Source organism: Apis dorsata, unplaced genomic scaffold, assembly GCF_000469605.1.
Source record: "Apis dorsata unplaced genomic scaffold, Apis dorsata 1.3 scaffold_220, whole genome shotgun sequence".
NCBI classification, from domain to species: Eukaryota; Metazoa; Arthropoda; class Insecta; order Hymenoptera; family Apidae; genus Apis; species Apis dorsata.
In genome coordinates, this window is record NW_006263502.1 from 509,766 (window position 1) to 524,222 (window position 14,457).

Genomic DNA, 14,457 nt, shown 5'->3' on the forward strand with positions numbered 1-14,457 from the left:
GTTCCGTGGTCTGCGCCTGGGGACTCTTGCTGATATTGTCCGTGCTGGGCGGTGGCGCCTCTCACGGTACCGCCCTCGGTAGCTTCGGCCTCGGAAGTTTGTCGGGTGCGATGGAGGACATGAACAGTGCAAGATGCCCGTGGTTGTGCACGTGTACCGGACAGGAGGTCGACTGCTCTCATCGTGGCCTCACGCAGATTCCCGGGGACCTGGTCACGTTTCTCGTCGCTGAAAAACTGTGAGTCTTTATATTTTTATCTTTCTTGCTTTTTTCTTTTTCTTTTTTTTTTTGCGATAAAGGATTTGACGCACCTTTTCCAATTTTCGAAAGTAGCTTTATCTTTATCTTTGCACGATCGATCCTCTTCTAGTTAGTTTCATTTTTTCTTTTTTTAACAGAAAAACATCTGGTTTTTAAAGAAAAGTTTACGAATAATACGTAATTATGAGAATTCTATTTTATCCCCTTCTTTCTCTTTGATGTGCACACGTTTGAATCTGTGCACGCATTTTATTCGTTCGTTAGAGAGAGAAGGAGAAACTATTCGAGCGACGATAAAACTTGAAATGTTATCGAGAATCGGAAAGCGATATTTGTCGTAACGAAGATCAAAGCCTCGCTCGCGATAAATTTTCCTTGAAAATTTAACGGGACAAGTCGATTATCTCAGATAAATTGCCCATCTTTCGAGCAACCCTTTCAACCGTAATCTTCAAAATAGACGCTTTATCGAACTCCTAATCCACCCTGCCGCCCACGAGATAAATTAAAAGGCAGGCGGACATATTGACAACGGTGCAATAACCGGGAGCAAGTAGCGCGGTTGATCGTCGAAGCATTCAGAAAAATGGGGCTGTTCCGGCCCACTTAACCTGAAAATTATCCGCGAAACTCTCTTTTGTCGGGGTTGCATTAGTCGATTGGAAAAGAACGATGTGCCACATACTCGCGATAATCGAGCCCTCCCCCCTCTCCGTAACCATTCCTGTTATCGCTAGCCTTTCATCGACGATTCCTTCGATTATTTTTCCAAGATATATCATAGGATCATCTCAATAATCCTTTCAACCATCATTTCACCTCCCTTTGTTTTAATGTTAAAAAAACTCCAATTTATGATTTTAATCGTGGGACGCGATATTATTACTATTACTATTATTATTATTATTATTATTAGTCTTCTCCTCGTGAAATTAGAAATCCAATTGGATGGATTTCCTTTAATAAAAGGCGTGGATACCGTTCCAGCGAAGATTCATTATCGAAGACTCGATTTTAAAAATTTGATAGAACTCGAGTTAATGAAGAAAAAAAGGAAAAAAAAAAATCCAAGAAAAATTGGATTCGATCCCGCGATTCGACCTTCGTTGAAGATAAACCGTTCGAAATGATTCTTTATTCCAATTTAATTACCGATTGACCGCCTTAATTCGGACGACCCTTTACAACTAACGGATTACATTTCGACAACCTCTCCCATTTGTCTCTTGGATCGAATTTATCGCGCAAGAAATGCGGTAATTTAAACGAAATTGCTTTCGATGCGCGAGAAGGGTAAAAGAGAGAGAGAGAGAAAGAGAGAGAGGGAAAAAAAGGAGCCCGTGGAAGAGGAGGATTGAACGATCGGTCGTTAAGCGGCGTGCATATTTCCTCGGAGATGTGGCCACGCGGTAGGAACACCGGTTTAATAGTTTTGCATTTCCTCGGTGGCCCGAGTGGCGCAATAAAGAACGCAACGAGCGCGATAAAACGCGTTACAACGCGGCCGAAGCGCGGTGGAATAAAACGTCACGAAGAATCCACGAAGAAACTCGAGGAGGTTTCATCGATGAGAAGAAGAGACGTGTCCACGATTTCCCGAAAATTATTTTATATCCCGTCGTCGGAACAAAATCGATCGAGTAGTTTTTTCAAAAAAAAAGAAAAAAAAGAAAAGTATCGATTTTTCGAAATCCAAGGGCCAAGGGATTATCGAATTATCGTTTCTTTAATTCAATAAAATTCTATCCGAAAATGATTAAAGGCGGAAGTGGAGGATCATAGTGGAGGCGCCCATTGATAACGCTTAAGAATCCTCGAGAAGTTCTCGAGGAGTTCTCTCTCGTCGGTATCGATCTTTTGCGACGCTGTCGAGTAATTGATGGTTATGAATTAGACGTGTTACGTATACGTGTACTCGGGGGAGCGTGGTTGTGTTGGAAGAATGGGCCTAGTGTTGGTAAATGGATAAAACGACAAGCAGCGAAATGATCTATCAAACGAGAGCGTGGCTTCTTGCCTCGTTGTTGCTTTCTTTCTTTTCCTTCTGCTTTGAGTTAACGATCAACCTGATGTAACAGATGTTCATTAATGACGATTGATCGGCATACGATTAATATATCGTCGATCGATACCGAGGGACATCGCGATTAGCGTACGATCGATGGCGATTTATTTCTTCTTCTCTTCGTTATTTGTGAAAGGATTCTTTCTAATTTTCATTTTAGAAAATTTAGGTTTTAAAATTTACAATAATCGTAATATTTTCATCTTATAGAAAATATAATATATAATAATAATTTTTCAACGAAGTAAAGTTCTAATCTTTTCAAAGGACTTGGGTTAAAACAAAGAAAGACAATTCAAAAACGGATTAAAAAAAAAGAAAAAGAATATATAAAGTGATATAGAATCATTCTTTTTTTTTTTAACATGATCTCATGTGTACAGCGTTCTCTAATCAACGTTTTATATTGCTCAAACAGTGAAAGATCACATGTATAGATAACGTCAGACAGTAAATCAAGCATGAAAGAACATTAAAGATTATCTCATTTATAAAAGCATGTCGAACCATTGAATACATTTTAGAAAGTCATTAACGTGTTTCTCTTATTTCCACTCCGGAAATATACCGGTCGTTATTTTAATTTCGCTGTACACATAGTAGCCACATCATTAATTCTATAAAAATACATCTATACATCTACTTCTTCTTCTTCTTTTTTTTTTTTTAAATTCTCGCTAATAAATTTAATGTTCCATTCGAGCAAATCTGATCGTATCGTGTTTCACAATTCTTCGATTGATCCTTTATGATTTCTTTTCAAACAACAAGAATATTTATCTCTGCTTGTATCCGTGCAATTTTGTTAATGAACGTCTTATCCGATTCATTGAGTTACAAATTCATTCCTCCCTTTTACAAGAAAAAAGATAGTATCAAGTATTTCGTATTGCGATCGTATTTCTTTTACGAAACGAAACTTTCGAGAAAATGAAAAATTATAATTGTAATTTCTTCTCATCAAAGCACGTGACAATATACGTGGCAAAAAAAAATCGAATTTGGACGCGATTTCCAAATCACAAAGATTAATTAACTTCGGTCCTTTGTCTTTTCTCCAAGAATTTCTACCCCGTTCTCTCACATCCGGTCGATGTCAAGATAATTAGGGATCTGGCTATTCGTTAGCCCCCGTCTAAATCTGCGATTTTGCGGACAGTTAAACAGTTTCGCGTTGTGCACACGGGTGCATCGATTGCCGGTCACCAAATTTTCAAACCGGATCTTTGCAATTTGCTTTCGATCCTCGTTCGTTCGATTCCTCACTTCGGTTACCTCGGTTAGATTCGTTTGAATTTCGTTTCATTTTCCAATATCCCGATGGTGTTATTGGATCTGTTTGATATATTTTTAAAGAAATTTTTTTGGCGGTATCTATTGTTCATTCGATCGTCACTGATGCATCATAGAAATTTCAACGTTTATGAACAATGTATTATGAGATTCGTCGATTGATCTTTGAAAAAAAGTCGAGGAAAAATTTTTGGATGAATCAATTATTTATAAATATTTTATAAAACTATTTAACAAAAGTTAAATTATAGAAACAAACATTTTTTATTTTATATTTCTGTTTCGTGTTTTATGTATGAAATATTTAAATAAATTTTAGACAAATGAGTGACGATATGAATGTATATATTTCTCTTGTATATGTATATATTAAATGTATATATTAAATTCGTTTAATGTATCGGAATCCCCATCGGTTAAGAAAGTTTACAAACGATAACTATACACAAGTTCGAGTTTGTTTATACGAAGCCACGTTATCCCCACCACGGGCAGATTGCCAGTTATTCCGAAAATAGCGAAGCGGACAGACGTTTAATCGATCATAAGCAGAAGGAACTCGTAACGTGACGAAATGAAAAGTGTTTGTCGAATATTTCAATTATCTCAATTGTTAAACTCGATATTGCTAATCTAATTTTAGACCCAAATCAAACCAAATTATACAAATCGTTATAATTCGAACTATCCTAAATCATTTCGAATAAAATGAATCTTCACATCAATGTTGGATAAATTTTATCTTTAGAGATGCTTAATAAAAGCATTGGAAAATAATTATACTATCTTGTCATCAAAATATATATATATCTTCAGTTTGTAAAATTAGAAAGATTTCTTCAATTGAATAAAATTTTCAATTTAAACGAATCATTTATAAAATTTACATAACTCTCGATAATTAAGAATCATTCCTTCCACGCACAGTTAATCACAGTTATCCAAAGATTGCTCGTTCTTCTCGAAGATTCATTTTATGAAACATCCGTCGAGCAAACAGCAGCAAATCGAGTATCGGTTCCTCCTAAATCTTTCCCGCTAAAAACACAACCCCTTTCCCCCTCGAAACGAGGGAGTGCCACGAGGGAACTGCTTATGATTTTTCGATTAGGCTGTGCAAACAGTAGCACGTCTCTCTGAAAACAATCGTAACATCCCGAGTTAAGTGTTTGAGGAAGCTCCATGTTTTTCCAAGTAACGTCTACGAGTCGTCGGCCTACATTTCCTCTTCGAACGCATCTTCTCTACACATTTTTTCGCCCCTTCGTGAATATCCAACGTTCCACGTGTACGTACCCTAAAGATCGATTTTTCTTTCTATAAAATTCCGAAAATTCCATTAACCTGTTGTTAATCGAGCGAACGTTATTCATTTCTTAAGAAATCATTATTTCAACAATCGAAATGTAATTTTCGAGGATTTATTTCTTTACATTTTTCTCTTACATTTAATACCTCCCCCTCTCGTTTCTATCTCAATCTTATATAACGTTCATCTATATGAAAAATGAATAACGAATAAACGTTCCCTTTATCCTCGAGATAAGCGAATCATGCAAAAGGTACTTTAAAAATAAGTTGCGTAGCATGGTAACGGGTTAAAAAATTAAAACGTTCATCCCTCCCTTCCTCCCCCCGTCTGAAACCTTCATCCGGTTGAAGATCCTTCTCGCGAGGAGGCTTAATAAAATTCATCAGAGCCGATAAGCAAGCTAATGATCCAAGTTAATCCGATTTAAGCAGGTTCAAAGGAGGAAGGCGCGCCTCGATTATCCTTCCACCTCCTGACACGGCGACAGCGGGAGGTGGGGATGTGGGGAGGTGGGGGCGAACGAACGATCTCGAACGTCCGCCGATTTCTTTTCCTTCCTTTTCCTTCCACCCCTTGCTTCCATTCTCTCTCCACCCTCCACCCTCATCAGGCGGAATTGTAATTAAATTTTTTTCGTCGCGATGTCCCGTGGTTGGCGACACGTGAAATCGAGGGGCCACTGCGGCATCGCGGATTCCTCGAGTGCGAACGCGGTAGCCCGCACAGTGCTTGGTCGCGCGGCGTGAAACTGCCAACATCCCTTCCGAAAACCCGCGAAAAACACGCGGAAAACGGAGGCAGATGTTTTTTTTCTCCTTCTTTTTGTGCGTGTTTCCTTTTTTTCTTTCTCTCTTTCCTTCTCTCTTTTTTTTTTGTCGCTCGACAACTGTCGTTTCGTCACATTTCACCGCCGAATTCCATTGGATCTCTTCGTGTTTTTCTCTCCTAGTTTCGATACCCCTCGCGATTCAGTTTCACTGGTGTTTTCGTTGGGGATAGAATTTGTTTCTTATTTTATCCGGTTATTTATTTAATTTTTCCACACGAATTGCTTTTCGATGAGTCCCGTCGTTCAGTTTTTCAGTAAAGAAAGGCACGTAGAGAGATTATTTTATTTGAACCTTTCGGTGCTAAATTTCTAGATCGTTTGATTTTTAAAAAAAACCCGCCAAAAATATTTATCGAAACGAGAGATGGGGGGTGATCGGCTCGATAGCGTCTAATCGCCAAGGAGCCAAGGAATTGTGAATCATCCGTACAGCGGTTTTCATCTCGCAGCTATTTCCCTCCAGTCATGCATAATACGCGCGGAGGTTGTATACCGAGCCGTTGCTGCATTCGGTTGCCGCAGAACCGGAGGAACGGTCGGCTAACCGCAAATATTTTACACCGCCTTCGAGTCTCGCGGACGGCGGTTCGTTTAGCCAACGTGTTTTGTCCGTGCCACCCTCCCCGTGGAATTCGAATTCCGTGCACGCGCCCCAACGATACGTTGTCTAATCGTGTCGTTTCGTCTTAGATTTCCCTCGCCTCCTTTGGATGGACTCGTTTCTTTCTTTCCGCTTCGAGTTCGCGATTCTTCCTTTTGTCTTTCTTTTTGATTGGGTTGATTTAGAAAGAGATGTTAGATCGATTTTCGAGAAATTGTTTAGAGAGTTGGTTTTTATTATTGGTTTTAGGAAAGATTAAAATTTCTTTGGATAGAACTCGTGGCGATGTTATTTTTGATTTTTATACGCGAGTCACTTTTTTCTTTTTTTATTGGAGTAATAAATATTCTCTTCGTAATGAAAAATTACATTCATTTTACATTAGGTGTCCATTGTTAAAAATTATCCGTACAGCAATAGTACGCATTAAAAAGTACAATATAAGTTATTGGAAACCAGTTGGTCGACTAGGAGAGCCCCAAGCTAAGGAAGACAGGATAGATATGTTTGATCAAACTCGTTCAAATCGTCTCCGCGCGAATCGTGTAATTATCGTGTTCCGTGCGTGAAATCGCGTCGATAAGTGTCGATCTCTCTCTACGATTTCGCCTCTTGCTCCTGGTGAACGTCGAAAAATATATTTTTCAAAGCCCGTCAACTCGGTTGAATCTTTGGCCTCGCGGGATTACAACCACGGACAGGTTATAATTAATTAATTCACCGATCTATAATTAAGTCGATGATAAACGGCGCGTCCGCGCGATGATTAGCATTATTATTTATAATAACACGGCGAGCTGTCGCGCGTAACGTAGCCTCTGAGCGTGTGCACCACCAAAGGACGATTAATCACTGCTCAAACAACAATTACGACCGATTAAGCGTCTCGTAATTAGTATCATTTCTGTTGGCTAGATCTGTTCCCGGGGAGGTGATTAAGATGCTCAGCTTGGGTGGAAGATTTTTCTTTTGAAATATCTTTGGATTTTTAAAGTGGAACGCCTTTGTGTCAAAATACGAATTCGCGTGTTTTGCATACGCGAGATAAATTTTGAATCCATTGGGGTAACGATAAAATCATTTTTATTGTACGTATCGATTCATCGTGACGCAATTTATTTCGAAGATTAAACCCCTTTCTCGAGAATCGAAAGCGTATTGAAATTAGCGATTAAGGTCTTTGTGCAAATTCTGCAGGAAGGTATCTCGACGTACCAAAATTACGTCAGATTCGAGGCAAAAGTGGCTTCGAATTTGCTTGCTGGCAAAATTCCGAACTGCATTTCGTCAAAGGTAAATCTTAATGAGAAGGTTTGCGTGGTTTCTCTTTGAAGAACGTGTGTAATGACAGCGAGGAATAATCGACCGGATAATCGGTGGTTATGGAATATAAATTAAAAATTATTCACGCCACGTTAAATATACGTATTATTAAATCGTCTCGAATCCATCGATTCCACTCTTCTTAAGAAAAATTCTTAATTTTATCATTTTAAGGAATTTCAGGAATAATATTTAAGGAAATAGATAATTTTGTACGGGAAGAAATATCGATTTATATTTAAAAGACAGAGTGGAATAAATTATTCGAATATTATACGAACACCCCCGACTTGCAAAGACTTTAGAAACTGCGAAAGATACCGGAAGTCTGTTCAGCACACGTGAATCTATTCCGAACGAGTGGATCCCCGGCAATCCAACAGAAGTTTCAGACACGAGAAGATGCACGCTACAACGGTTGCGTAGTGCTCGGTACGCGCTAAAGTACAGAGTATATACGATAGAATCAAAGAGGAAGTTTGCCTCTGTTCGTCGAAGTTAGGGGCAGAGAGTGGAGCAATGCAAGAGCAACTGTAGAGGCAAAGAGAGAATCAAGATAATTGCAATGCTCGTGCATATGCAGCGCGTACCCCATAAGACCATCGAAACAACAACCCTTCCCCGTCCGTTCATCAAAGAATCCCGAAACTCTCGTAAATCTTTTATAACCGTCTCGAAACACGACGCGTGTTTCAAAATGGCCGACACGCGTTTCTCGAGATATACACGTTAAATATATTTTATTCGAACACGTCTCACGAATTTTCTCATAAATAATCCGATATATATCGTGTAAAAATGCCACGATACACGACGTTCCTCCTCCTCTTTCTCGAAGGCTCGCTCGTTGTCTCTCGCCGATCGATTCGCGAAATCGCCTGGAATCCTGTGTACGACGCGTTCTCCCCGCAACACAAGAGAGAAGGAAGCCTCTGTACACCGTCTAGCGCAACACCCCCGCCCAGTCGGGGTTTTCTTTTATTGTTGTCTGTTTGGAGCATACCTACGAGTGCACTTTCATCGAGAGAGACCCGGCGAAAACTTCCATTAGACGGTCGCGGTAGCCTCCATTGGAATTCAGGAAAGGGTGTCGATATGTCTGGCCCGCACGATTTTCTACCTGAGCCTCTGGCCCCGCTCTATTCCGATGCTGAAATTAATGGTTTTTTTCTCGACGTGAGAGTGCGCGAGAGAGTCAAACAAAGAATTATCGTGACCGAACTGGAGGGGGTGCAGGAGGGGAGGGCCGCATTTTTTCACGTTACGGGAAGTTTTAAAGTCGTCGGGATTTCTTTGAAATATCGTCAACCGAGTAGGTAGGTCCTATCCTTTTTTTCTTCTCTATATTCTAATTTTTTCTATATTCCATCGAGCTTCCTCTATCGACATTATTTTTCAATTTTTACCCTCTTCCTTTAGGACTCTCCTTTCTTAAGCGTTAAGTTACCACACGGCTTCTGCTTTCAATTTTCCTCTTCAGAGGAAAATTATTCCAAATTTATCTTAACAAAAGAACGCGTGCGGTCAGAGAAAAAGAGAAGAGCGGTCCCTGAAGGAAGGAAGTCGCACAGCGTTTATTCGCATCCCACCCCTTCTTCCCTTTTTTCTCTACGCACAATGGACACCCGCCGGGAGCACGGGACCGCTCTCTTCGCAGAGGAATACGCAGGGCCCTGCGGTATTAATGGAGCATCGCCGGCCAGGTGGCAAGCATGGACGCGTGACCGCGCATCGGCCGCCGAAATTTCCGAATTTTTCGCGGAATTATTCAGCGTTTACCCGCGTCCATGCCCCCTTTTATGCGGGGGCACGTTTTAAAATCACGCCCGATCGCGGCGTGGCTCTGCGTCCCCTTTTTTATCTGCTCATTTCATCGATTCGGCCGTTTGGACGCACGATGCGAAACACGCGTGCCGCGATGGACACCGATATCATTCGGTGGCTGAAAGGGGGTGGGGGAGGACAGGGAGGAGGATTTTTTCGTTGTTTACGAGCCAACGTGGCGGCCGTGACAGGAGGAAGAGCGGAGGAACGGTGGTTGCGAGGGTCACATCGGAGGGTGTTCTCGAGGATGAGTTGTGCCGAGTCGTGGCCGAGGCGAAGAATCTAGGGAGATGAACAGATACGCTTAATGAAATATGAATATCGTCGTCGTGTACGCGAGATAAAAAAGTGGACCATGTATAATTCATGATTCCTCCCCCACCCGATATCGTTTCGTTGGGGTAGTTGATAAAATAGGAAAGATATATGTTTCAACGTACGTGTAAAACTTTTGCCTGATTAATCATCCGGTGGAAAGGGTGATTAATAAAGGGGAATTGCTTTCCTCAATTGTTTCTAATCGTGCTTAAAAAATTCACGATTCAGCATTCGTTGCGCCATCATTCTCGTACCAATTTGTGTATATTACAACCACTCCTTTCGAGCACAAAGACGAACACACGAACATCCAGGTTATCCAACGATCGAAACGAAACATCATGGTGCGACCGAGCGGAAACATTTTCCGGGGCCGGTGTTTGGGCTGTCGTTAACGTTTCCCCCGGATTAGCCCCGGCCGATAATCTCGTAAAATGTGCCGCTCTAACCGTTCCGCCACCCTTCAACAGGTTCCCCCCCCCCCCTCCAATTGAAAATCCGAAATCTGGACGACGGTGAAACGGGTTCCGCGCTCGCGCCCCCTTCCCTCTCCGCATGGCCGCGTAATCCTCTGACAATGGCCCCTCTAAACGGAGATTTGTCCGCTGACAGAGGCGCCCTTATGCTCCTCGATCGACGTCCTTTCACTAAATCGACCCGTGCCCCGCCACCCGTGAACCCTCTCCCCCCCTAATTCTGATTTATCGCCGATTTCACGTAAACTCGGGCCCACGAAACTCGCCCATTACGCCGATCTGTTCTTTGGCGGTCCGTTAAGGGTATATATATATATAATACGTAATCGTAATCCGCGCGGATAGAGGAGGATCCGCGGCGGAAGCGGAGAGAAGGCGATTGTTCGGGAGAGGGAACGAAGATTTGGAGAAGGTTTTCCTTCGGGATTCGATTATTTAGGAAATCGTGTTTGAAACTTTCTTTTGGAAATTTACTCCCCTTTTAAAGAGATTCACAAAGTGGAGGAAAAGAATTTTTAATATTCGATTAGAAGACCCAACGAATCAGGAAGATAAATATCTTGCTCTTTCGATGGAAGAATTTCAGAATTTGCTCGCGAATCTTCAAACTCGTTTCGAAGAAAGAAAGAACGAGTCATTCCCACGACTCAGAAATCCATCCACTTGGACCCCGCCTGGCACAAGAATAGAGAAAGACCAAGAATCCCGACTTATCGACGAGACGGTTAAGGACTACGCCCTCGAAATTCACTCGAGAAGAGTAAATACATACCGCCTTTACGAAACCGTGGACGAGGCACCAACGTCGTTCTCCAACTCGGAGATAAATCCGCGCAGCGAGGCCCCTTTGATCGTAAGTTTTGGCGCGCGGCGCGTGTCGCGAGAGGTGGGCCGTTCCTCCTCGAACGGATGGATCCCTCCCTCCCCTCCGTATCCGGAATCATCCCGGCAGAGGAGCGTAAATAACCGTGGAAAGAGGTAGGCAGGGTAGGTAGATGATGTAGAACATCGCGGTTTTCACCGCCCCTGGACTTTCGGCCCTTGTCCTCGACCCCGGGGGGGCGTCCGCCTCGACGCGCATGAATCACTCGTTTCATGCAAATGAAAGAGGCGCGCGCGGGGGTGGACGGACGCGACTTTCAAAAGATCGTAAGTGCCGAGAAGGAGGAGGAGGGATTTTTGGCGAGGGAGGGAATCGTTTTTTCCGCGGGGGCCGGCGAAGGCCACGTATGCGCGAGGCGAAAATGTTGCGGTTGCTTCGAAATTTATTACGTTGCCGGGTTACATGGAACACGCCACACGGATGAACACGCGGTTCAAGCGAGTTTAAGAGCAAGTTTTTCGATACCAGACGAATTTTCGAGCGCTCTAACGGTTTAATCGGCTGTACTTGAGATTCGAAATACGAAAATTATTGAGAAATTTGGAAATCGAGACGGGGGTAAAAATTTCATTCTGTTCGTAATTTCGGAGAAAATTTATAAAAGATCGAAATAGGATTCGATCATAATTTTTTTAAATTGAACAACCTACCACGCTTCCAATAGTTCCATTATTCCATTATTAATCGCATCAAGCTACTGGAACCTGGTGCAAAACTTGGGATAAAGAAGATCCTCTCTACATCCTCTGAAAAAAGAAAGAAAAAGTCTTTATAGGAAAAGAAAAAGGGGTCGAGAAACGTTTAAGAGAGTCGTGGAAAGGAACATTTCCATATCCGTTTTTCCTGCCTTTTTCACCACCGTCTTCGTCTTCCAGGCCGAACGTTTAAATTATTTCTCTCCCCCCTTCCCTCCATACCTGACACCATTAACATTTATATTGCCCCCGTTTTCCCGATTTCTTCGGCCGGTGCTCCACATTTTTCGGACAATGAAGACCGCCCGCGGTTCGCCGCGCGAGATTCCACGCTCGAAAGGTTCCAGGTGCTATTATTATTATTATTATTATTATTCGCGCGAATCAACACGAGTGCCACGAGCACCTGGGGGGAGGGAGGGATATCCACCGTGTGAATTTGACCAGGTTGACACGAGGGGAGAGGGGGGAGTGCAGGGGGAAGGGAATTTCGAGATCGATCGAATGAGAACTGTTGACCCCTGAAACGAGCCACGATTACGCCGCACGATCGCTCTTTGTACCTCGAAACCTCTTCTCGAAGCTCTCCTTTGTCAGGCGACAAGAACGTTTCCCTTTTTTTCTTTTCTTATTGGACCACGGCTCGTTCCTTCTCTCGTTACTATAATATACGGGGCAGCTTCTTTGTATTTATCGGTCGGTATTTAAAAGACTTTTGAAATCCTTCATTGTCCCCGCTCTCGAAGCGAGTCGAAGATCGTTAGAGGCTCTGTTTCTTCCTCGTCTCGCGAAGTCCCAGAATTTTATTTTCGTTCGTTCTTTGATATATAATAAAAAACGTTCAGCAATTTCCAATGCATACGAGGAAGGAAGAACGTTACGTTTTTGCAAAAATATTACACGAAATAAGTGACACGGTAAATTCTCCGAAATAAGTAATATAAAATTCTCTTCGCATTGTTCCCACGAGCATACACATCTCTATTTTAAGGACAAGTCTTGAAATCCCATCAAGAGACGAAGAACGAAAACCCACCAACCATTTAACTAAATATACGAAAATTCGACGAGATCCTTCGCCGAAGGATGAGAAACACGGACGTTAAAGAGCTGCCAACCATCCAAATCTCGCCCATTAATCCAACGGAAGAATCATCGTATCTTAAAATCTCGAGCGGAAGAGTGGTTCCGGTTTCCTCGAGATTTCAACGTCTTCTCATCGCGATGTTTTAACCGACGTGTTGTCGTTCCTTTATTTTTCGAGGCGAGTGGAATCGCCGTCGAGCGAGTATTCGAGGCCCGCGACGCGAATAAGATTTATGCGGGCGGCAGAGGAAGAAGAAAATAAGGGCACGCGCGACGACCACGGCGACGATATTAGAGGATCGAACGGCAGAGGATGACAGGGCAGGAAGAGGAGGAGGAGGAGGAGGAGGAGAGGGCGAGGAATGAAAGGGAAGTGGGAAGCATCGAGAGGGCGGGCAAACAAAATACAAAACGTATATATCTTTGGCGTCTGTCAAAACAAGAGATCCGCCCGGTCCTCGCGAGAGAGGCGGCTTTCCGGGCGGATCTCGTCTCGTCGTTTTTTCTTCTCTTTCTCTCTCTCTCTCTTTTTTTTTTTTCGAAACTGGAAACGAATCGACGAAGGCTAACTCGAACGGTGTTTGATAGTAATGTTTTTTTGACAGTTTGTCAGGGGGAGAGGAATTTGTCGAAATTTTTTCTTCCTTTCTTTTCTTTCCTTTCGACTGTCGGGGAAAGAACGATTTGGACAGGCTTCGGGGAACTGGATACAGGCGGGTATTTCGAGGAGAGGAGATATTGTGTACTTAAGTAGATCTCGAGACAGCGATCATGAGTATGGAGTTGAAAGAAAAGTTTCTTACTTAGTTTGGGGGGGGGGAAAGTTGGCCCCTTCTCGTTTATGCTAACCCGTCCTCCGGATCGAATCTCGCTTCTTTGAAATTTTTTTTGAATTTTAATTTAACGATTACGAACAAATTCTTCGTTCTCTCTTCTTTTTCTTTTTTCTTTTCTTTTTTTTTGTAAAGGTTTTGAATTCGTACAAGGCGTAACTATTTAACTTAATAATTATTTTAATTATTATTTTTTTCGAGAAAAAGATTAAGAAATAATTAGAGTAGCCACGTGGTTCGTTTTGTGTGTATAATGTACAATCTGATTATCACGTGACAAATAATTTATCGAAAGAAAAACTAATTTACTTACCGCTGTAATAAGTAACTAATAGTAGGTTTAGACACGTTATATTACCAAAGTTGTTGGAATAAATTACACGAATTGAGAACGACTTTCTCAATCGCTTCGTTTATCGTTTTTGTTAAAATAAATTCGCCAAATTGTAAAATAAACGTTCGATTTTCCAATTGCAAAGAATCCAGTTACGTCAAATATTTTTATTCAAATATAAAATAACTTGAAGCTTTGTCGAATACACATTCGCACGGAGCACAGAAATGAATTTTTTTTTCTGATACCAAAAGAGTTGATTTTATTTCACGTATATAAATGTAGGATACGATTTTTCCTTTTTTTTTTTTTTTTTTTTAATA

The 14,457-nt window shown here is 41.9% G+C and overlaps 1 protein-coding gene and 1 long non-coding RNA gene across 3 annotated transcripts in view; both read left to right on the plus strand.

Annotated features, from left to right (window-relative positions):
• Window positions 1-6: 6 nt before the first annotated feature.
• The window catches only part of LOC102676282 (protein slit), a 483,130-nt gene continuing 468,679 nt past the window's right edge, over window positions 7-14,457 (plus strand). For both annotated transcript variants that reach the window (XM_006615266.1, XM_031510283.1), the window contains exon 1: window positions 7-238. In XM_006615266.1, the coding sequence (XP_006615329.1) occupies window positions 111-238 (128 nt within the window). In that variant the 5' untranslated portion in view covers window positions 7-110. The remainder of the gene's footprint in view (window positions 239-14,457) is intronic.
• The window catches only part of LOC116185581, a 23,985-nt gene continuing 13,534 nt past the window's right edge, over window positions 4,007-14,457 (plus strand). The window contains exon 1 of the long non-coding RNA XR_004150434.1: window positions 4,007-4,291. This is a non-coding gene — a long non-coding RNA (uncharacterized LOC116185581). The remainder of the gene's footprint in view (window positions 4,292-14,457) is intronic.